Genomic DNA, 20,341 nt, shown 5'->3' on the forward strand with positions numbered 1-20,341 from the left:
GGGGGGGGGGGGGGCGGGGAATCACATTTTGCAAACTGCCCACCAGGGGTCACCATACTGCACCCAGTGGCGCAGATTTCACATCCGCCTGCGGACCGATGGGAGGCGGAGGGTCTCACAGATAAGAGTTTGGCCAAGCGGCCTCCAACCGTCCAGCTTCTGTGGTGGGACCACTGTCGCGGTCCCCAGTCCCAGGTCCGCAGCGCCAGCGTCGGGGGTGAGGGTGGGGTCGGCTGTCAGTGCGGCCGGAAGATGTCTGAACACCGCTGCAGGATGAGCTCCACCACCTGACTCTGGAACACCATGGTCATGGGCATGCTGGTTTCCTCAGTCTCGGGCCGCAGCAGTGTGGGCCCGAACACTATGGCCACGCTCTGCACGGACATGCGGTTCTGATCGCCGTGCTCGATCACCCTGCAGTGGGGGAGTGGGGTGGGGAGGGAGGCCATCAGGGCCCAGAGCTGGAGGGGGCGCGGGGGGGGGGGGTGGTCCGCCAGCACCTGCCTCCCCATTTCCGCGCGGCTGGCCGGCTCACCGGCACAGGTGCTGAAAGAGCAGTCGCAGCGTGTCGTGGTTGGGGGCGGGCAGCGAGCGCACCAGGTCCCGCACACGGCGGCTGCGCTGGGCCTGGTCCGGCAGCTCTAGGGAAGGGAGGGTCGGCTCGGCCAGGGGAACGGAGGGGCTGAGTCCCAGTGGGGAGAGTGGGGGCGGGGTCCAGCCAAGGGGGTGCCCGAGGCAGGCCGGCCCCACCCCAACCCCGTCCCCCCCACCTCCCCCAGGCGCTCACTGATGGCCTCGATGAACTGGCGGAAGTGCGAGAAGGGAAAGAGGGGCTCCGGCAGCTCTCGAAAGAAGAGCTTCAGGGCGCCGGTGATCACGTGGACGTCCTCCCAGCGCCCGTCCTCCAGGTCCAGGCGCTCATCTGCCACACGGCGATGGGGGAAGGAAGGTTGGGGGTGGGGGGGGGAGGAAGAGGCGGTTAGCACCCCTTTGCGCCTTCAGGCCCTGGGGTCGGGGACGGAGGACGGGCCTCACCGTGGTCCACCTTATAGCGCAGCTTCTGGATGGTGGCCAGGTTTCCACTGATGCGGTACAGGCCGTCGATGTCCAGCCCTGGGGCAGACGGAGGCGCTGACCTCGGGTTTGGCGGGATGGGTCTAAAGCTCCCGCTATGGCTCCTACCCAGGGGCTCCCGTCCTCCCTCCGCCGCCCTGCGCCCGCCCAGGGCTCTCCGCCAAGCGGCCCCGGAGGGAGGCCTCCGGGCGCCGCGCGTACCCCGGGCCTCGACGGTGCGGATGCACTGCTGTACGAAGCGCGGCACCGAGCTCCTCTCGCGTTCACACAGCGCGGCCAGCGCGCAGCCGAACACCTGGTCTGGGGGAGAGGCCCGTCAGCGCTGCCCGGCCCCCCAGCCGCCGGCGCCGCGCTCGCCGGCTCCCTCCCGTACCTTTGATGTAGCCCTTCTCCCGCAGCGACTGCAGCGTGGGCCGCCTCAGCAGGAACTTGCGGAGCTTGTGCCGGACCTTGCTCAGGTCGCTCTCCGCGGTGGCTGCGCCTGGGCACGGGCATGCGGGGCCGAGTCGCTCGGTGGCGCCGGGACTGGCCGGGTGGGTCGTCCCCTGTTCCCCCCCCCCCCCCCCGCCCCCAGGAGACGCCCTCCGCCCCCCCCCCCCCCCCCCCCCCCCGCGCTCACCTGCAGTGGGCCGCGCCTCACCCTCCAGCCAGCTTCCCAGGCGCTCCCTGGACCCGAAGTCCGCGTTGCTGCTCTCGCTTTCCTCCTCCGGGGGCAGGTCTGCGGACTGGAATCACGGGGCCTCAGAGTGGCAGAGCCCGGTGCCAGCGGGAGGTCCATCTGGGCTGGGGCGGGGACCCCGACGCCCCTCCCAGCGGCCCTGGTGACTCCCAGGCAGAGTGCACTGTTCCCTTCCCCGGTTAACCTCCCCTGACCTCCTTCCACCAGGGGAATCTCAGAAACTTCACCTCCCTTGGCTGCTTGGAAGCCCTTCAGCTGTTGGAGACAGTTATCCTGTTCTCTCCCACTCTTTCTTATCCTGGCCCCCCTTTCCCGTATTTTCCTAGCTCCTCTGTGCACACTCCACTAGGTTAGCATTCCTCAGTATGTGGCTCCTGGTTCTGAACTTGCAGTTCCAGCTGAGGCCTCAGCACTGCCCACAACTGCACCAGCATCACCGCCCTAGATCTGGATTCCTACCTCTAGTAATACAGCCAAATTCTGTACCCCCTGCTGGCTCCTAGGGAAACGAGGGTCAAAAGGCCCCAGGTTGTTCCCAGGTGAATAGCTGTCAGAGGAGGTCTGTCCTGACTCTATGTAATTAATTTTTTGAACCTAAAAAAATAGTCGACTCTTCTTTAACTTTAAAATTTTAATAGCTTAAAATTTTATCTTGTGGTTTTAGCCTGTCGTTCTAGTACAGAGGCTCTTTCTTGGGTACTTACTTTTCTTCCAGCCTCCCTTGAAACAGGACATTCCTCTAGGCTCTGTCTCCACCCCTAGGAGAACCCTCCTGCAGGGCCAACCCCTGCAACCCCACAGGCTGGATTTGCCTACTTATGAGAGACTATTTCTTCGGCGGCCCATCTGCAGGGAGGGACATTTATCCTCAGATGCCCGACCCACAGTGGTCCCAGCTGCTCTGTGTAACGGCCGACCCACCAGCCCCAGAGGCCCCCGGGCTCTGCTTACCAGCTCCTGGATGCCCTCACCGATGGCCTTGTGCCAGGTGCTGATAATGGCCTCTGAGTCGTGCTGGATCAGGTACTCTGAGCCATCTCGGCTCCGTAGCTGGAGAGACACAAGTCACTCAGTCATCTCTGGTTCCCTGGGCCTACCCCGGAGCAAGGCCTTAGCGGGGGGAGGGGGCGGCAGAGAAATGGTGGACATGATCTGTCCCTGTCCCCAGGAACTGAAGGCATAATAGAGCAAGGGCCTCACCCCGGGGGCCGAGGCATTCCACTTTGGAATGCCTTATGCAGTAAGTGACAGCATATCTGTTACAGATGGGCAGACCAGGGGCCTCTCAAAACAACATCCATTCATATCTGAAAGTTTCATACAGAAGGAAAGGCTATATTGTACGTATACGTAGCAACAGATTTCAAAAAACGTTCATCCTGTTGAATGCACAGGCAAGCTGAGCTGCCCCAAACTAGCTGTTTTTGGAGGACTATTACTGAAGTTTCCTGTGGCTCTGGAGTGACAAGGAAGACTGGCTGTGAAAATTTGCCCGGCTCATCTACCTTGGCCATGATATAGAATCTGGGGCTGTCTCTTGAGAAAAATCCTAGAGGAGCCTGCAGGCCACCCCTGAATGGAGGGAGGATGGCCACCTGCGGCCAAGAAGCAGAAGCAGGGGGCTCCTCCGCTTCCGTTCAAGACTGTCAGCCTTTCCAACAGCTTGAATAACTTCCACAAGTACCATCTGCCTTCCAGTTCTTGCCAGAAAAGACAGCTCAGAAGCATTTATTCAGAAGCTTTCATCAAAAGCCAAGTCAGAGGGATGACATTTATAGAGCACTGGTTGAAGGACGTCCCTTTAGGTCAGGGAAGGGACATGCACAGCAAAGTGACGTTCTCCGGTCTGGCACCCGGGACAGACATTGCTAATTGGTCACAGCACTTGATGCTGCTAAGCCTGGAGAAGGTTCCAGACGGACTGACTGAGCAGAGTAGCTCATGAGATCAAACTGGTTTTCCAAGCCTGCTCTGTGGATAAAACTGGTTCTAGAACTGCGCGAAGCTTGGTGAAAACTACATGCTCAAGTGCCTTGCAGAACTGCATTTTCTGAGCTGAATGGTAAGGTTATGCTCGTGGCTTTTCTCATGTTACCTGAAGCAGCTAAACTAGAATGGAGCTGCACACTAAAAATTGCTTCGGGAGCTAAGGGTTAGGGGGAGCGCCTGGGTGGCTCAGTTGGTTAAGTGTCTGACTCTTGATCTCTGCTCAGGTCACGATCTCACAGTTTGTGAGTTCAAGCCCCGCGTCGGAGCTCTGTGCTGACAGCTCGGAGCCTGTGATTCTCTCTCTCCCTCTCCCTTTCCCTCTGCCTCTTCCCCACTCACACACATGTGCACGCTCTCTCTCTCTCTCCAAATAAATAAATTAAATTAAAAAAAAAAAAAGAGCTGGGGCGCCTGGGTGGCTCAGTCAGTTGCATGTCCAACTTCAGCTCAGGTCATGATCTCGCGGTTCATGATTCGAGCCCTGCATCGGGCTTGTTGCTATCACCCTGTCAGCTCAGGGCCCACTTCAGATCTTCTGTCCGCGCCCCCGCCCCCCGCCTCTCCCCCACTCTCTCTCTTGAAAATTAAATAAAATATAAAAAAAAAAAGAGCTAAGGGTTAAGAAAGAGCTTTGATTTCCCTCAAAGTTGGGGAAAGCCCCCCTCCCTCATCAATAAGAACTATGTAATTTTTTTTTTTTTTTTTAGCAACAACCTAGCACCTGTACATCAGCTGCCTCCTGATGCCTCTCCACACTGACCCCTTCCTCTGACTTGTTGTGGCTGGTGCTGGCTTCTCAGTGGATTTTACCAGCTCACCACATGTGTTCTTGTTGTGAGCTGCCTCAGAACTTTTGGGGACGGAGGTGAGGGTAAAGGCAGTTTCAAAGCAAGACCACATGTGGGCAGTGGAATGTGTGGTACCATAAGGGTCCTTGCCTGGGCCCCACGTGGCCTCTGTCTTCCTGCTAGGGGAGCCTGGGAAACTGGGGACCCAGCGTATTCACTGAGGACCCAGTTCAGCTGGAAGCTGGGCTCTGATCAGCCAGAGCAGGTTTCCAGCCTGTCTAAGTGAGTAGTGGGGGACAGGGAGTCTCCTGTCTGGGATGAGGGCCGCCTTTCTAGGCATGAGTTTCATTCCGCAGAGACCCCTGCTTCTCAACACCCTCTAGAGCCAAGAACTTGAACCCAGTTCCTGGAGAGGGAACTGCAGAATCCGTGATGCCAGAAACGCTGTGGGCGGATGCCCGGGGTGGGGGCAACTTTGGCTTTGAGCCCTGAGAATTCCAGTCCCACTCTCCCCAGGTCCCCCTTCTTGAGGCTTGCCTAATGAGGGTCTCAAGCCATCAGTAAGCCCCTTCTCCTTCTCCCAACCCCTATCACTCACCTCCAGCACATTCTTCCTGCTAGATTTGTCTTTGGGGGCCCAGGAGAGAGAGGCCCCCCTCAGATCCACTGTGTACTCAGGGGTGGAGAGCTTGAGAGGCTGCCTCTGTGGGAGAGGGGAGAAGGATTGGGGGGAGCACAGTTACCAGGAGCCCTCAGCTCAGACAGGCCTGCCAGGGCTCCTGGCTCCAGGGACAGGATGGGGAAAGCGGGCCCAGGGGTTCCTAGAACCTAGAGATCCTGGACTGGCTGGTCCTTTGCTGCCTGCTCACCCAGGAGGAGAGGAGAAAGGAGCACAGCTTTCATCCCCAGGAGCAGGTGTGCCCAGTCCCCAGTCTGCCTGCCCACCAGGCTGGGGAGGCCACCCTCAAGGACTGCTCCCCATGCCCAGGGTGGCTGGAAGCACTTGTCGTGGGCTGAATCTGCTGTCGTCACCCCCTGCCAAGGCCGAGCTCCGTTGGCACTCATATTCTACCGTCTCAGACCTAGCCTTAGACAAGCCAGATCAGGTAAAGAGCCGCAGGAATCAGAAGCAGATGGGATGGTCCCTGTTCCGGGGCCTGGGCCTTACCAGGCCGCCTGCAGCTGAGGCCTTGGAGTCCTTGAAGAACGTCAGGATGCCACCCTCCAGCACCGTCCAGGAGGCGCTCCAGTGCTTCTTCCTAGGTGGGGGTGGGGAAGTGGGGGGTGGCCAAGCTTGCACTGGGCCCTGGGCTGAGGCCCCCTTCCACCCACAGGAGCGGGGCGCAGAGCTTAAGAACACAGCTCAGCTTGGGGTACCCAACTGTGAGGGCTGGACTCCCAGTTCTAACACGTGGTGGCCAAGGGACCCCGGAGAAGTCACTATCTCTCAGTGCCTCAGTGTGTCCTCACGGGACCTCTTAGAACGTTGCTATGAAGATTAACAAGAGCCTGCCGTATGGAACTGACTCTTCATCTCGGGGCTGTGAGTTCGAGCCCCACATTTGCTGTAGAGATTGCTTATATAAATAAACTTAAAAAAAAAAAAATAAAAGCCTCGATATGGGATGTGCTCAGTAAATGTCATCTTAATTAAGGCCTGCCCTGCCCTAGTCTGAACGCAGACAGGCTCTCACCGGAGCCGCTTTCCTTTGTCCACTGTCTTGGTGCGATGCAGCACACCGGCCTTGTCCAGGGTCTTGATCTTAGAAAGACAAGGGGAAAGAGGAGGGGGTTAAGGGGCTGAGCCACAGGGCAGGCAGGGGCTAGTCTCCCCAACAGCCAGCAACTCCTTCCAGGCGGGGCTGAGTCATCACTGACCCCTTTCTGCTGCTGCTGCTGGTGGGGTGCCTGCTCCCACCCCAGCAGGAGAGATTTCCTCCCGGCTCCCAACCTCACCCAAACCTGGGCCCAGGATGACCCAGATCCAGGTTCATTCAGCTCAGGCTAGTGCTGGGGCCTATGGAGGTGACATGCCGGACCCCGTTCCAGGCCCCATGACCACTAGGAAGCCCCGATTTCTTCTGCTAGGGCCTACATGCTCTTTCCTTTACCTTCTCCTCAGGGGGGCTGGCCTGGGCTGGGGTCTCACTATCCTGGCTGGATTTGCAGATGCTTCGAGGGGCAGGGACAGGAACCTGGGGAGAAAGACAGTGTCAGGTATAATGCCCTCCCTTCTCCCCAGGACTCTCGCTTTCCCAGTTAGTTACCTGGGGCAGCTCCCACTGAACCGAGTCGTCATCTGGGTTGTAGAAGTAGGGCTTCCCGTGTTCGTCCTCCAGCCTCATCCACTGTGGGAAGAGGGATGGTCAGGGCTCCAAGCCCGGCTAATGGGAGAGGAGGAAAAGTTTCCCAATATAGCCCCAGGAGTCCGGAGGGTCAGGTGCAGAAGACGGGGGTGGGGCGGGGGGTGGGGGGGTGTGGAGGTCTTGGAGCTTGCTCAGGAGCTGCAGTTCATGGTGTTAAGGGGAGCTCCTGGTGAGGAAGAGCTGAAGAAGTGACCCAGGGGCTGTCTGCGCCCATCTGCCCGCTGCCCCTACCTGCTCCTGGGTGAAGTGGTTGGTGTAGAGCGTCTGCCCCTCGGGGCTCACGTGGCAAGACCAGCCGGGGGGCGTGGCCAAGGGAGAGGCGGACCGTGGCTCACTGAAAGAGCCCACGGGGGAATAGTCCTCCTCGGGGTAACTGGTCAGCGACTCGGGGTAGTCCGTCTCAGGGGTAGGGGGCTGCAGGGTACAGAAAACGGAGTCAGAGGGTCTCAGAGCCAGTACAGACCCCTGGCCCCGCCCCCTCAGGCCAGGCCACGTCCCCTCACCAGCAGTCTGGGGGCTGCGGGGAGCAGGAGGTGGGGTCTGAGACCCTCAGAGCTACTCCGCCTTGGCCCCGCCCCCTCCCTTATCCAGGAGTCCCTTAAAGCCACCCGCCCACCCCGGCCAGGCCCCGCCCCCTCCCTCAATCTCGGGGGTCGTGGGCAGCAAGGGGCGGGGGGCAGAGGCCCAAAGAGACCCCGCCCACCACCGGCCAGGCCCCGCCCCCTCCCTCGTTCTCGGGGGCTGCGGGCAGCAAGAGGCGGGGACACAGGCCCAAAGAGACCCCGCCCACCCGGGCCAGGCTCCGCCCCCTCACCCTCTGGTCCCTGGGGCTGAGCGGGCTCAGTCCCGGCTGCATCTCCAGGTCGTCCTCGGGCTCGTCGTCGGGCTCGTCCTCCCAGACGGCCTCGCCCGTCAGCGGGTTGTAGAAGAACACCCTGCGGCTCTCCTCATCCCAGTACTGGCCCCAGTCTGTCTCGAGGCTCTCGCGGCTGCCCACCGAGGTCGGGGAGGTGGCCGGGCTGGAGGCGCCCTCAGCAGCCTCGAAGGGCGACTCCCAGGTGGTCACGCCCGTGTCCGGGTTGTAGTAGTAGGGGCGCCCGGTGCCCGCGTCCGTGTGCGTCTCCCACGCCTGGGGGCGGGGGGCCGCGGTGGCGCCGGGCGAAGTGGCCGGAGGCTGCCGCTCTACGTTCGCGTACACGGGCTCCGAGGGGTCGTCCACCTGTGGGAGGAGGGAGGGGACGTGACCTTCAGGGCATCTCCGGAGTCAGACAGTCCCGATTCGGCCACTTGCCATCTGGGTGACCTTTGGCAAGTCAGAGCACACCCCCTCCCCACCCCGCCGCGTCTGTTCCGCCGGCTGCCCGGTCCGGAAATTGTAGTGAAGAGAGAATGAGGAAATATTCTTTTTTTTTTTTTATGTTTTTATTTATTTTTGAAGGAGAGAGAGCATGAGTGGGGGGGAGGAACAGAGAGAGAGGGAGACACAGAATCCGAAGCAGGCTCCAGGCTCCAAGCTGTCAGCACAGAGTCCGATGCCGGGCTCAAACTCATGAACCTGTGATCATGACCTGAGCCGAAGTCGGACGCTTAACCGACTGAGCCAGCCAGGCGCCCCAAGAATGAGGAAATATTCTTGAAAGTGCATTGTAAAGTATGCATTGTAAAGTATGAGGTGTCCCAGAGGCCTAGGGCAGTTACATTATTTATTAACAATAATAAAATATCGATAACTGAGTTCTCCCGGCTGTGCACTCAGTGTGCACTAGACGGGGGTGGGGGGGGGGGAGGGGAGCGCGAATCAACCGGTTGGGCAGGAATAGAGACATGGCCTCAGACCCATTCCTTTTCCTCTCCCATTCAGGTCACACAGGGGCAGGGCCCTGCTGCATTCTACAGCCCCCACCCCTTCTTCCTTCCTGGCCCAGAAAGATCCGGGACTGGAATCAGTACTGCCTCTGGATCTGAGACTGGAACTTCCTGAATGTGGGTTTTGCAGTCCTCGGAACCAGTTGCAGAGAAGGGAAAGAGAGGGGAGAGCCAGATGGGAGGGAGGAAGGAGGAGCAACGAAAGGTGAGGCCCTCTTCCCCCTCCAAAGAAAAGTGAGGTGGGCTGGAAGCTCCCTTCACACAGAATGTAAGTCAGGGCATGCTTAACACCCTTACCGCTCTCTGCCACCTGCAGGGCAAAGTCTGTCACACCTGCCTGCCTTCCGTCTGATTTCCTGCCATTCCTGGCCCTTTGCCTTGAACTTTACGCTCCAGTAGCCCTAACATGCAGTTGCTGGAGGTCCCGCCCTCTCTCCTGTGTCTTTTATCACAGCCTGCCTAGGCCCATCCCTGCCCCTTTCTCACTTGGCGGACTCAGGACTCAGCTCAGGTGTCAGGTTCAAGGCCCTTCCTGAGCTTCCTCTCATGTGCTCACCACAGCCTAGCACCCTCAGCCCACCGGAGAGATAGATAGCGACATTATTAAACCCCAGGCCGCAGAGTAGCACAAGATTAATACTGTTTTCTAAGAACATGTAATGCTATGAGGGAAATGCAGATTTCAACACGGTAAACAGCAGATAGTTCCAGTTATGTGTTTTCAGAAACCCTCCAAAATGCTCACAGAGGTTATCTCTGGGCAGTGTAATTATAGGGATTGGGTTTGTTTTTATTTGTTTCTTTAAACTTTTCTCTTTTCTTCTTTAAGCTTTTCTCAAAATTTTGTATAATAACCACCCCCCCCACCCCCACCCCCCGCTCCTTTTCTAATCACAGAAGTTCCTCTGTTGCTGTGATGCCTTCACTGAACTATAAACTCCCCAAGAGGGGAAGCAAGTCCTGTCAAGGTGGCCTCTCCCCAGGCCTTAGGTAGGTGCCTAAAAATCCATTCATTTGTCCCACGAAGGTTCACCTGTTCCGTGCGGCCCTGTCCTAGGCACTGGGAATGCAGCAGTGAACAAATGGACCCAAATCCCTATTGAGCAGCTCGGGTAAATGGCCGGGGAGTGGGGAGGGAGCCGAGCAGGGTTCTGAGTGAAATGCACAGCACGTCAGGGATGATTACTGCTAACACAGGAGACAGTGTTGCCGTCTGAGAGCACCCGGTGGCAGGTCCCAGGCACGGAGGGAGGAGGAAGAGTTGGATACATCAGTTCCTCACTCCTCTCCCTCACCCCAGAAGCCCTTGTGTGGCTGAGACGGGACCCTCCACCCCACTTCTCCTTTCGCTGTGCCCACTGCAGCCCTCCTGGGCAACCTGGATTCCACCCACACCTGCCCACTGGCCCTCCCCCCACATACAAAAGGCATCTTCCTATCACTGTACTTTCGCTCCAGTCGGTCCCCCAGCCTAGAACATTCCCTGCCTACCCAAATCCTGCTCCTCTGCTGGTCCCCAGCTCCAAACATCCTGGAGAGCCGGGCTCCATTTACGGCCTGGTGGCGTTCTGCTCTGCTGGCCAGTTCATCGTCCACCCATCTGCCTACCTCCTCTGACCCCAAAAGGCAGGAGGTTTTTGAGAGCAGGACCCAGGATGATGTAACCCTCCTCAGTCACCCTCTAGCAGGCGGCCCGCTGCCCTGAAGCACACAGCCGATCCACCAAGGATATTTACTGCTAGAGTACCCGGGTCAATTCCATGCTACATTTCACAGCAGACAACAAACACACGTATCCGACACTGCAGGAGAGACGGGAGTTAGCTTTGAGCAGGGACTTTCTGGGAATGAGCGTTCGGCACAGGAGCCAGGAGACTCCTTGGGAGGACTAGACGCACCTCCTACCCACCCCAGCTGGACCCACTGAGGCTGGAGGGTCATACGGGGGGTGGGTGAGCTAAGGAAGGAGCCAGGCTCTTTGGACTGGGGATTTCCACTGGCAGGCTGCTAGACTTGGCTGTGTGTCCTCGGGGAGTCCCAGGCTGGTCAGGTTGATGGGGATCTTGCACGAGGAACAGCCCTAGCAGGTAGAGGAGATACAGGGGTAGATGTGTAGGCCCCCAGCACGATAGGGCTGTCACAAGGAAGGGAAGATACAGAATCACCTTGTGGGGCTCCGGACCGCAGATCAGAGGCCTAGTGGGAGCAGAGGGCAGGGTTCCTTGGAAGGAAGCACATTCTAAGGATTGGGGCTGCTCAGGGGGTAGTAAGGGGCCTTCACTGGAGGTGAGCAGTTAGGGGTACTGCAGCCCTGAGGCCCCTTCAAGCTCTAGAACTCTCTGCAGAACCCTCACAGTGCTAAGATAGAGGCGTTTTCCTCTCCTGGCAGAGCCACAGCCAGGATCAGACTGGAAGCCAGGTGGGGCCAGTCCCTCCGTGCCCTCTGCCTTCAAGGGGAGGCTCGCCCAGGTTAGAGCAGGGCCCGGCGCCCCCTGCCCACAGCTCCTGGAGGCCCAGACGACACCCCGTCGCAGCCCATCAACAGACCCTGACTAGGGCACCAACAGCTCTTGAGGCCCAGACCCCAATCATGACAGAGACACGTACGTTTTCCAAGTAGGAAAGGGGAAGTGATCTCCCACCTCAGGCCCGAGGACAGAGCTGAGAGGCGCCCTGGCTCTCACCACACCCAGCTGCCCGGCCCCCCAGCACCCCGTTTCCAGTTCCCTCCCCTCCCCGCAAACAGGTGGCAGGCCTGCCCCTCTTCCCTCTTCCACCGATCACCGATCACCGATCACCCATGACCGATCACCGTGTCTCAGCGCCCCTCCACAGCCCCTCTCAGACCGGCAAGGCCTTGGAAAAGGAAAGAGGCAAGAAGGGAGGAGTCCCCCTAAATCTGGGAGATGTCCTGCCCCAAAACCCAGCTCACCCCGCTCCTAACAGGCCAGAGGCCCTCAGCCCTCCCCATCAGAGGCCAAGCTTGCCCCCAGATGCCAGGGTCCCCTACCTGTCCCCGCAGGGCCCGACTCTGCCTCCTGGTCAGCTTGGCAATCATGTCCACCATCCTGTCCCCACTGAGCTGCTGGGACAGAGCCCTGGGAAGGCTTCAGGGGTGGAGCCAAGGGGCACAACCCCAGGGCTGGCACGGGGCAAGGGGGAAACAAGAAGTTGCTTTGAGATGGCGGGAGGCTGAGCCTCCAGCCCATTTCCTGTCAGGGCTGCGGAAGTGCTAGCCTGAGACAGAGGCTGCCTGAGAAAGGGTGGGGTGGGGGAAAGGGGGTGGTGTCTCACTCAGGTCTGGGGTATTTTTATGCGTCCAGGGACACACCGGCCTTCCTGCGCTATGCTCTGATGACTGGCAAGTTCTGAGTCCCAGGCCAGACACAGCCTTGGGGCAGGGTGGCACCGGGACCACAGGTGGGGGAGGGGCAGGCTGTGCGGCTGGGAGCAGGCAGAGGGGGCGGTTGGGTGCTGGTGCCTGGGCTGGCATGGACAGGACGCGGAGTGGCCATCAGCTCCCCGCAGGCCCGGGGAGGATGTGATGGGGAAGAGGAAGCTTGTGTGTGTGTCGCGGGGTGAGCGGGGGACGTCTGTCTCAAAGAGGAAGGGGTCTGGGCAGATGTGGTATCAGAGCGAGAGCCAGTGTCTGGAGTCTTCCAGCCACACAGGGAACGGGAGGGATTTTGACCACACCACAGTCTACTCGCCTTGACCATCTCCTCCAGCCTGGGCCACCGAGGCGCACGTAGCCCCCCCACAGCCCTACACCAACAGCTTCCCCGGGCCTCTCCTCTCTTCACCCTCCCACTGGGCGTCCAAACCGCAGTCCTGCACCACGGGCGCAGCCTGTCCCTGGTGAGAAGCTGCCGACCCCCTCCAGGCCAAGGACCTCCTTGTCTTCCTGACACTCTCAGAGCGGCTCTGACACCCGAGGGTCTCCCCCGTGGCCGCCCAGCTCCCAGATCAGGCTCTGACCCCCACCTTCTATCCCGGACGCCAGACCCCTCACCTTCTGCTCTCCCATTTCAGTAACCCTCCTGCCCCCAGCCCTGGCCCTCTTTTCTCCCCTGCCCGTGTCCCCCAGGCCACTCCTTCCCTGCACCTACCGCGGGCTCAGGACAGGGACGTCCAAGTGGAGCCAGGCGTGGTGTAGGCTTGGGGTGTGGGACATTTGGACGGACCACAGCCACAGCAAGCCAGGGACCTAGGCCCTACTCTGCCCTCAAAGCTCTAGTATCACTCCCCTACCGTCCCTTGTGGGGCTCAGAAGCCTGGAACACCGGAGGCAGAGAGGCCTGGAGTCCTCCCACTTGTCACACACATGACCCATCCCACTGACCCCACCCTGAGGGACATGGGCCACACACACACACAGGACAAGTCACCAAGAGGGACGGAGCCAGGCCCAGGAGATGGGAACGGCCTGTGTACATTCCAGAGCGGCCAGAAACTCCGAGCCGGCAGCAGGGAGGAGCTGGGGCAGGAAAGGGGAGAGAGGAGGCAGGTGTGGGAACCCGGGCCCTCAGTGCTGCCCTGCTGTAGGGTTAGCAGGCAAGGTCTCCCTGGGGCGGGAACCAAGAGTGACAGCGTGGGAGACTGGGACCATAGAAAAGGCTGCCCACCTGCTGACCTTCCCCGGAAAGAAGCCTGGCCGCCATGTCTGGCGTCTCCCAGAGGGCTCTGGCCTCACACCATAGGGACTGAGCAAAACCCACACGGCTCTGGCCTGTTCTTCTCGGTCAGGGTCAGGGAGGTTGGCGCCTCAGGCCTCGGGCATGGGCTTCCCCAGGCGAGATGCGACCACAGCAGCTCCCCAGTGGGGTCCTCCTCCCTCAACCACACCCTCACACCTCGCCTGGCCTCCAGGGGCACATGGTGGAGGAGGGGACAGAACAAGCCAGCTTCGCCTCGCCCCCGTCTCTCCAGCCCTCTGTCCTCACCCCCGCCTTCTCTGCAAAACCCTCACCAGTGTTGGGGCACAAGCAAGTGCAGCCAGAAAATCCTATCCGTTCTCTGGGGCCAGAGGCAAAAGAAATGCCTGCAAACCAGTGACTGGAGCCTGGGGTCTGGCTCAGGTGGCTGCGGAGGGGACGGGATCTCCTTTGCTGACTCCATGCCACCCGGGTGGAGGGAGAGTTGGGAATAAACCGTGATCTTTGCCTCAGTGAGGCAGTGAGCTTAGCCAAGTGCACAGAACTGTCCTGGTGTCCCTCCCCTGAGCACGCCCTCTCCAGGACAGAGTCCGGGCCTCACCGTACCCACCCCTAGCCCTGAGTGACTCATCCAGCCGTGTGCAGTGGGAAAGCTGGGGGTCACCCCGCAGGCTCCTCAAGCCTCAGAATAGTGGGGAACCATGCCTAGAGCTGCTCCCCCCACCCCGCCCCAGGGTCTGGTGTAACTGGCTTGGGCTGGGGCCTGGACGCGGGCTAAGGCCCACGTGAGGCTCAGTGTAGTGTAATCTTATTGCTTGCCCTGTAGCCTGAAAGTCCAAACACAACAGGCCGAGGTGAGGGTCTTCTCTGGGGTTTGGACCGGAAGCATCATTTGATTCAAAGGAAAAAAGAACAGAGCAGGATTCCAGAGACATGGCTTCTTGTATAGGTTGTGCCTTAGCTTCTCTCTGGGCAGCCCCCTGAAACTCTGGGCCTCTGTTTCTTTACCCGTAGAATGGGCTGTCATTCTCCACACCCCCCTCAACCCCCCCTTCCCTGCTCACAGGGTTGGGTTCTGTGAAAGGGCCAGGCAGGTCCCCTGAGGTTTCTACACCCAGTGGGGACGTGGGGGAGAAAGCGGGGCTGAACCCCTGCTTTTCTGGCTCTGGGTTTCGACTGAGTGCCCTGAGCTCTGGACTCTGCCCGCAGCCTCTTGGCGACCTCATGGGGCCGTGCGTTTGGCTCGCTCCTCCAGGGCAGGTGGGGCCTGGGGTGGAGCCCCTTTGCCGCTTCACACGCCCTGTGCTCTGGGTGAGGCCTCCAGACACCCAGAAGGTCTCCTGCTGCTGGGCCAGGAGGAGTCAGAAACGGTCCGTCGAGGAACCTGCCGGCCAGCAAAAGCTGTCATCGTGAGCCACGGGAGGAAAATGTGCCAGGGCCCCGTCCCCTCAGACGGATCTGCACCTGCACCCACGATTCCTCCTCACTTCCCCAGTGGAGGGACCAGGGTTCCCCGTCCACGCCGACCTCCCCAACCTAGGCCCAGGGGACCCCATTGTCTCTCACTTGCTCAGAAGCTGCCTCTCCTCAGATCTCCAACTCCTCCCACCTGACTGCCTTTGGCCCTTTGGCCTTTCAACAAACTCAAGGCCTCTCCATCTTAAAAAGAAACAGCGCGCCCCTGGACCCAGCTCTCCCTGCCTCGTTTCCAGAACCTGCTTCTTGCCCACGTGTGTGCACCTGCCATCCCGCTGTCCACGCACTCCGACGTCCAGTCCACTGCTCAGGTCTCCTATTACCTCCCCAATGACAAAGGTGGTCCTTCTTGGGCCTGACTCCCCTCCGGGACTTAGTCCTTACAACCCTCTCCCTCCTCGTCTGCCTCCTCAGCCTGCGGCCCAGGCTCCTCTTCCTCCGCCCATTTCCCTGATGCCTGCTCTCACCTTTCCTTCTCACTCTACTGTCCCCGGGGAAGCCCAACCAGCTCGGTTAAGTTAACAACCCGCAACCCGCCTCCAGGAGCGCAGACCCAACTGCCCCCCTGGGTGTCCTCGGTATGCCTCAAAAGCCACACGTCCCAAACCAAGTTCACCTTCTTCCTCCTCCTTCTTCCCATCTTGGCATCATCTTGGTTGCTCAAGCAGAGACCTGGAGTCACCGAGCCCGGTGACCTGACCTGCTAAGCCTTTCACACCTACCAGTCCTCCGGTAGCACAGGGATTCGAGGAACACCACCGGGAGGAAGCAAACATTCAGATCTAGAGTAGATGTCCTGCGGGGAATTGGTCTAGTCTCTGTGTCAGGGCAGGAAGAGGGGGACGGGACAGTCAAATGGAACGCATGGCCCTTGAGCCGATCCTGGTTCAAACTGGCTGTGGGGCGCCTGGGTGGCTCAGTCGGTTGAGCATCCGGCTTCGGCTCAGGTCATGATCTCGCAGTCTGTGAGTTCGAGCCCCGCATCGGGCTCTGTGCTGACAGCTAGGAGCCTGGAGCCTGCTTCGGATTCTGTGTCTCCCTCTCTCTGCCCCTCCCCTACTCATGCTCTGTCTCTCTCTGTCTCAGAAATAAATAAACATTAAAAAAAAATTTTTTTTTTTAAAACTGGCTGTGAGAGATTTGTTTTAGGACAATGAAGGAGCTGTGAGTATGGCCTGGGTCTTAGATGATATGTAAGGAACTAATGTTAATTTTGTCAGATATAACAATGGTAATGGTATTGTGATTGTGGAGAAAAACATTTTTAAGAAATAGATGCTGAATTTTTTAGGGATGAGATGCGATAAAGTCTGGAATTTATTATTTCTTGGCACACACACACACAAAAGAACAAACTTGGCAAGCAGCAATCGTCAAATCTAGTAATGGGTATAATTACATTCGTTTTAATATTCTTTATGCTTCTTTGCCTATTTGAAAATCTTCATAAGGAAAAGGGGAAAAGCATCTCCCTCAACCTTTTTTGCTATTGTGCGTTCTCAGTGTTACAACTTTATGAGGTGTTCCCTGTTTCTTACCCAGAAGGACTGGCCCTTCCAACTCTCCCCCTACCCTCGGTTGTAATTTCTCTCCCTTTATGATGCAGCTCCGGTGCCAGGAATTCTGGAAATACGGCAGCTTAAACATGTCCTGCTTCTCCCCTTTCTCCCCCCACTGCTACGCTCTATGAAGGGGCTGTGCCAGCTGGTGGGCAGGGCTGGCTGGCCCGGGAACCCAGGAGACCCCGGGGCAGACCAGGCCCACCATGGGCCCCCAGAGGGAAGGCAAGGTGACCCCCAGGAGCTGACAGGGAGCCAAACAGGTAAGCTAGGCACTCTCTGCCCACAAGGTTGGGGAGGCCGGGAAGGCAGGGAGGGAGCAGGGAGAGCTCCTGATGGTGTCTTAGCAGGGGCCTGCCCAGCCCCCAGAGACCATCACTCCTCCGCTCCAAGCTCCAAGGGCTCCACCCCAGCACTGCGAGCAAAGACCCATAAACCCCACTCCTCTGACAAGCCAGAGGCTGGAGAGAGGCAGAGCAAACACAACCCAACCCACCGCCTTAATATAGCGGGTCCGGACGGGACGGGACGTGCTAGAGACCGATCACAAGTCATGGTGGGAAGAGGAACTTGTCACTTGTCAGTCAGAAGTGACAGGACAACTGGATGGCCACCCAGAAGGAGATAATTAAAGGTGGGTCTACATCTTACTCTGTCCGCTCAAATATACCCCCGGAGGATCCAAGATTTAGATGTAACAAGTGAAACCACTGGGGCGCCTGGGTGGCTCAGTGGGTTAGGATTCGGACTTCGGCTCAGGTCACGATCTCACAGTTTGTGGGTTCAAGCCCTGCGACGGGCTCTGTGCGGACATCTCGGAGCCTGGAGCCTGCTTCGGGTTCTGTGGCTCCCTCTCTCTCTGCTCCTCCCCCACTCACGCTGTCTCTCTCTGTCTCTCAAAAATAAAATAAAACATTAAAAAATTATTTTTTTTAAAAGTGAAACCATAAAAATACTCAAACAGGAAAACACGAGCAACATTCTATATTTAAAAAAGACTTTTGTAAAGGCGTCTGGTTGGCTCGGTCGCTTAAGCATCTGACTCTTGGTTTCAGCTCAGGTCATGATCTCACGGTTAGTGGGTTTGAGCCTTGCATCAGGCTCTGTGCTGACAGCGCGGAGCCTGCTTGGGATTCTTTCTCTGTCCCCCACCCCCCGCCCTCCCCCCGCCGGTCCTCTCTTTTTTTTTTTTTTTTTAAAAAAAAGACCTTTGTAATAGAGACTCAAAATCTAAAAGCCATAAAGCACATGATTTATACATTTGACCACATATATGTACTTTAAGTGGGGCGCCTGGGTGGCTCAGTCGGTTGAGCGTCCGACTTTGGCCCAGGTCATGATCTCACGGTTCGTGGGTTCGAGCCCCGCGTCAGGCTCTGTGCTGACAGCTCGGAGCCTGGAGCCTGCTTCGGATTCTGTGCCTCGCTCTCTCTCTCTCTCTGCCCCAACCCACTCGCATTCTGTCTCTGTTGCTCTCAAAAATAAATAAACATTAAAAAAATTAGAAAAATAAATCAATGTACTTTAAGTAATTTGTGTGGCCAAAAAACAACATTAGCAAAGTCAAAAGACAACCTTAGGGAGATTACAACTCAGGTAAGAGATAAAGAGCTGTGTTCCCTAGTGTAGCAAAACCTCCTAGAAACCAATAAGGAAAAGACCAACAACTCAGTAGAAAAAGGAGCACAGGATACGAACAGACGGTTCACAGAGAAAGAAAAACAAACAGTCCTTAAATCTATGTAAAGATGCTCACCCTCACTGCAAAGAGAAATGCAAATTTAAGCTATCTTAAGATCCTACATTTTGCTATCAGACTGGCAGAAAACAAAATTTTGATGCGACTTGGTTGGCAAGGCCGTGGGGAATCAGACCCTCGCATTTGTGCTGGTGGGAATGTATGAGCCCCACAGGTGGGGACGGCAACTTGGCAAAATGTAACAACTACCCCCTGTTTACCCTTCGACCCAGCAATCCTACTTCTGGGATTTAGCCTCAATTTACCAGCATGTGTGTGAAAGATTATTTCTTCTAGCGTCGTTCACACAGTTGCAAAAGATGGGAAACCATGCAAGTGCCCGTCAACAGTATACTGGTTAAATATATTGTGATACATCCCTAAGGTGGAAAACCTGCCCCGCTGGAAGGAAGGAGACTGACCCTCTCTGTGCACAATCTCCAAGATACAGTGTCAAATCAAAAAGGCAAAAAATAAGCAAGTTATAGGATTGTGCGTATTGCATGCAACCTTTATGTGAGAGAGGCAGAAAATCAAGTAATCAAATGCATATTCTTACAAGTTTGTATTTGTCTGAAGAACCAGTGAAAGAATAGAGAAAGGATTAATGAGCGTGGTGACTTCTGAGCTGATGGTGAACAGGGTATGGAAGCAGGGGTGAGAGAGAGAGAGGGAGAGAGCAGAGGAGGGGCAGAGAGAGGAGAGAGAGAACCCCAAACAGGTTCAGTGCTGTCAGCACAGAGCCCGAGGTGGGGCTCGAACTCACCAACTGTGAGATATGACCTGAGCCGAAATCAAGAGTTGGATGCCTAACAGATTGAGCCACCCAGGCGCCCCTTACTATATACTTTTTAACGTTTTGATTTTTAAAAACCATGAAAGTATATTATCGGATTTAAAAAAAAAAAAAACAAAACAAGGCTATCGGCAAGGTAGAAGGGCTGGAAAACACAGTGACAAATTAGACAACAACAAAATAGAACTCTTAAGAAGATTCAAGTAAAGCCCAAAAGGAAAAAAAGACTACTTTAGAACTTAAAATATATCCCTGGACTATTCATTGGAGGCGAGGATAGTCACCCTCCAGACTCAAAGTAGTGACCTGGAAGATAAAGCAGGAGAAATTGCTCGCGGCAAACGTACACAGAGACAGAAATGAAGAAGGCAAAGCTACAAAACAGGAGGTTCCAGTCAAGACAGCTAACTTGCAAATAAAAGAAAAAGTCAAGGAAACGATAATCCTACAACAAATAGATTTCTCTAAGCTGAAAACAGACCCGAGGCTATCTGCAAATGGACAGGGTTCCAGAAGGGAGTGCTGAGAAAAAGAATCCCCACTCTGCACACCCAAGGAGTGTTTGGTTAGGAACCCCAGGGAAGGGGGCCTGGGTGGCTCAGTCTGTTACGAATTCCGCTCAGGTCATGATCTCACGGCTTGTGAGTTCGAGCCCCGCGTCGGGCGCTGTGCTGACAGCTCGGAGCCTGGAGCCCGCTGCTTCGGATTCTGTGTCTCCTCTCTCTGCCCCTCTCCCTAAAATAAACCATCAAGTACTTTGTACCCATTGTCAGACAAAACGTGGAAAGGTTGCATTATCCCATCAAAAGACAGAGTCAGCTTGGGTTTCAAAATACAGTGACAGGATATATAGAAAAATCCACTTAAAAACGTGATAATGTTGAGGGGCACCTGGCTGGCTCAGTCACCAGAGCACGTGACTCTTGATCTCAGGATTGTGAGTTTGAGCCCCACGTTGGGGGTAGAGATTACTTAAAAAGAAAACCTTAAAAAAAAAAAAAAGGATAATGTTGAAAATAAAGGGATACCGAGAGATATCACACGGGCAAAAAAGAAAATAGAATAAAATAGAAAGAGTGGCCATATTCATAAAAGAAAGGTGGGGTTTCAGGTTGAAAGCACTAAGCGGGATAAAGAGGGGCACCAGGTAACGACACAAAGGGACAATCTGTGATGACAGAACCGTCAAAATCTGGGCGCTCCCAACAGTGTTGTAGTTCAATATAAAAAACCAAGCCTACTAAAAATACAAGAAGAACTTTATAGAGAAAATTTGAGTGGGAGATTTAATAAATCTCTAATGGAACTGGAGTAAAAGAATAAACAAAAAGAAGTATACAAAGGAAATGCAAGTT

The 20,341-nt window shown here is 56.7% G+C and overlaps 1 protein-coding gene across 3 annotated transcripts in view; it reads right to left on the bottom strand.

The window, feature by feature from the left end:
* ARHGAP27 (Rho GTPase activating protein 27) overlaps nucleotides 1-20,341 on the bottom strand; it is a 30,420-nt gene continuing 10,079 nt past the window's right edge. Inside the window, exons 1-16 of one of the 3 annotated variants that reach the window (XM_042917418.1) lie at nucleotides 11,773-12,460; nucleotides 7,711-8,115; nucleotides 7,128-7,310; nucleotides 6,798-6,878; nucleotides 6,642-6,725; nucleotides 6,225-6,292; nucleotides 5,699-5,789; nucleotides 5,129-5,233; nucleotides 2,705-2,803; nucleotides 1,694-1,799; nucleotides 1,448-1,555; nucleotides 1,276-1,374; nucleotides 1,036-1,113; nucleotides 788-922; nucleotides 536-641; nucleotides 1-414 (exon numbers count right to left, since the gene is read on the bottom strand). In XM_042917418.1, coding sequence (XP_042773352.1) covers nucleotides 237-414; nucleotides 536-641; nucleotides 788-922; nucleotides 1,036-1,113; nucleotides 1,276-1,374; nucleotides 1,448-1,555; nucleotides 1,694-1,799; nucleotides 2,705-2,803; nucleotides 5,129-5,233; nucleotides 5,699-5,789; nucleotides 6,225-6,292; nucleotides 6,642-6,725; nucleotides 6,798-6,878; nucleotides 7,128-7,310; nucleotides 7,711-8,115; nucleotides 11,773-11,829 — 1,983 coding nt within the window. In that variant the 5' untranslated portion in view covers nucleotides 11,830-12,460 and the 3' untranslated portion in view covers nucleotides 1-236. Of the gene's footprint in view, nucleotides 415-535; nucleotides 642-787; nucleotides 923-1,035; nucleotides 1,114-1,275; nucleotides 1,375-1,447; nucleotides 1,556-1,693; nucleotides 1,800-2,704; nucleotides 2,804-5,128; nucleotides 5,234-5,698; nucleotides 5,790-6,224; nucleotides 6,293-6,641; nucleotides 6,726-6,797; nucleotides 6,879-7,127; nucleotides 7,311-7,710; nucleotides 8,116-11,772; nucleotides 12,461-20,341 lie in introns of those variants that run through there. The other 2 variants (XM_042917417.1, XM_042917416.1) reach the window with 2 other exon arrangements.

Source organism: Panthera leo, chromosome E1, assembly GCF_018350215.1.
Source record: "Panthera leo isolate Ple1 chromosome E1, P.leo_Ple1_pat1.1, whole genome shotgun sequence".
Classification (NCBI taxonomy): Eukaryota; Metazoa; Chordata; class Mammalia; order Carnivora; family Felidae; genus Panthera; species Panthera leo.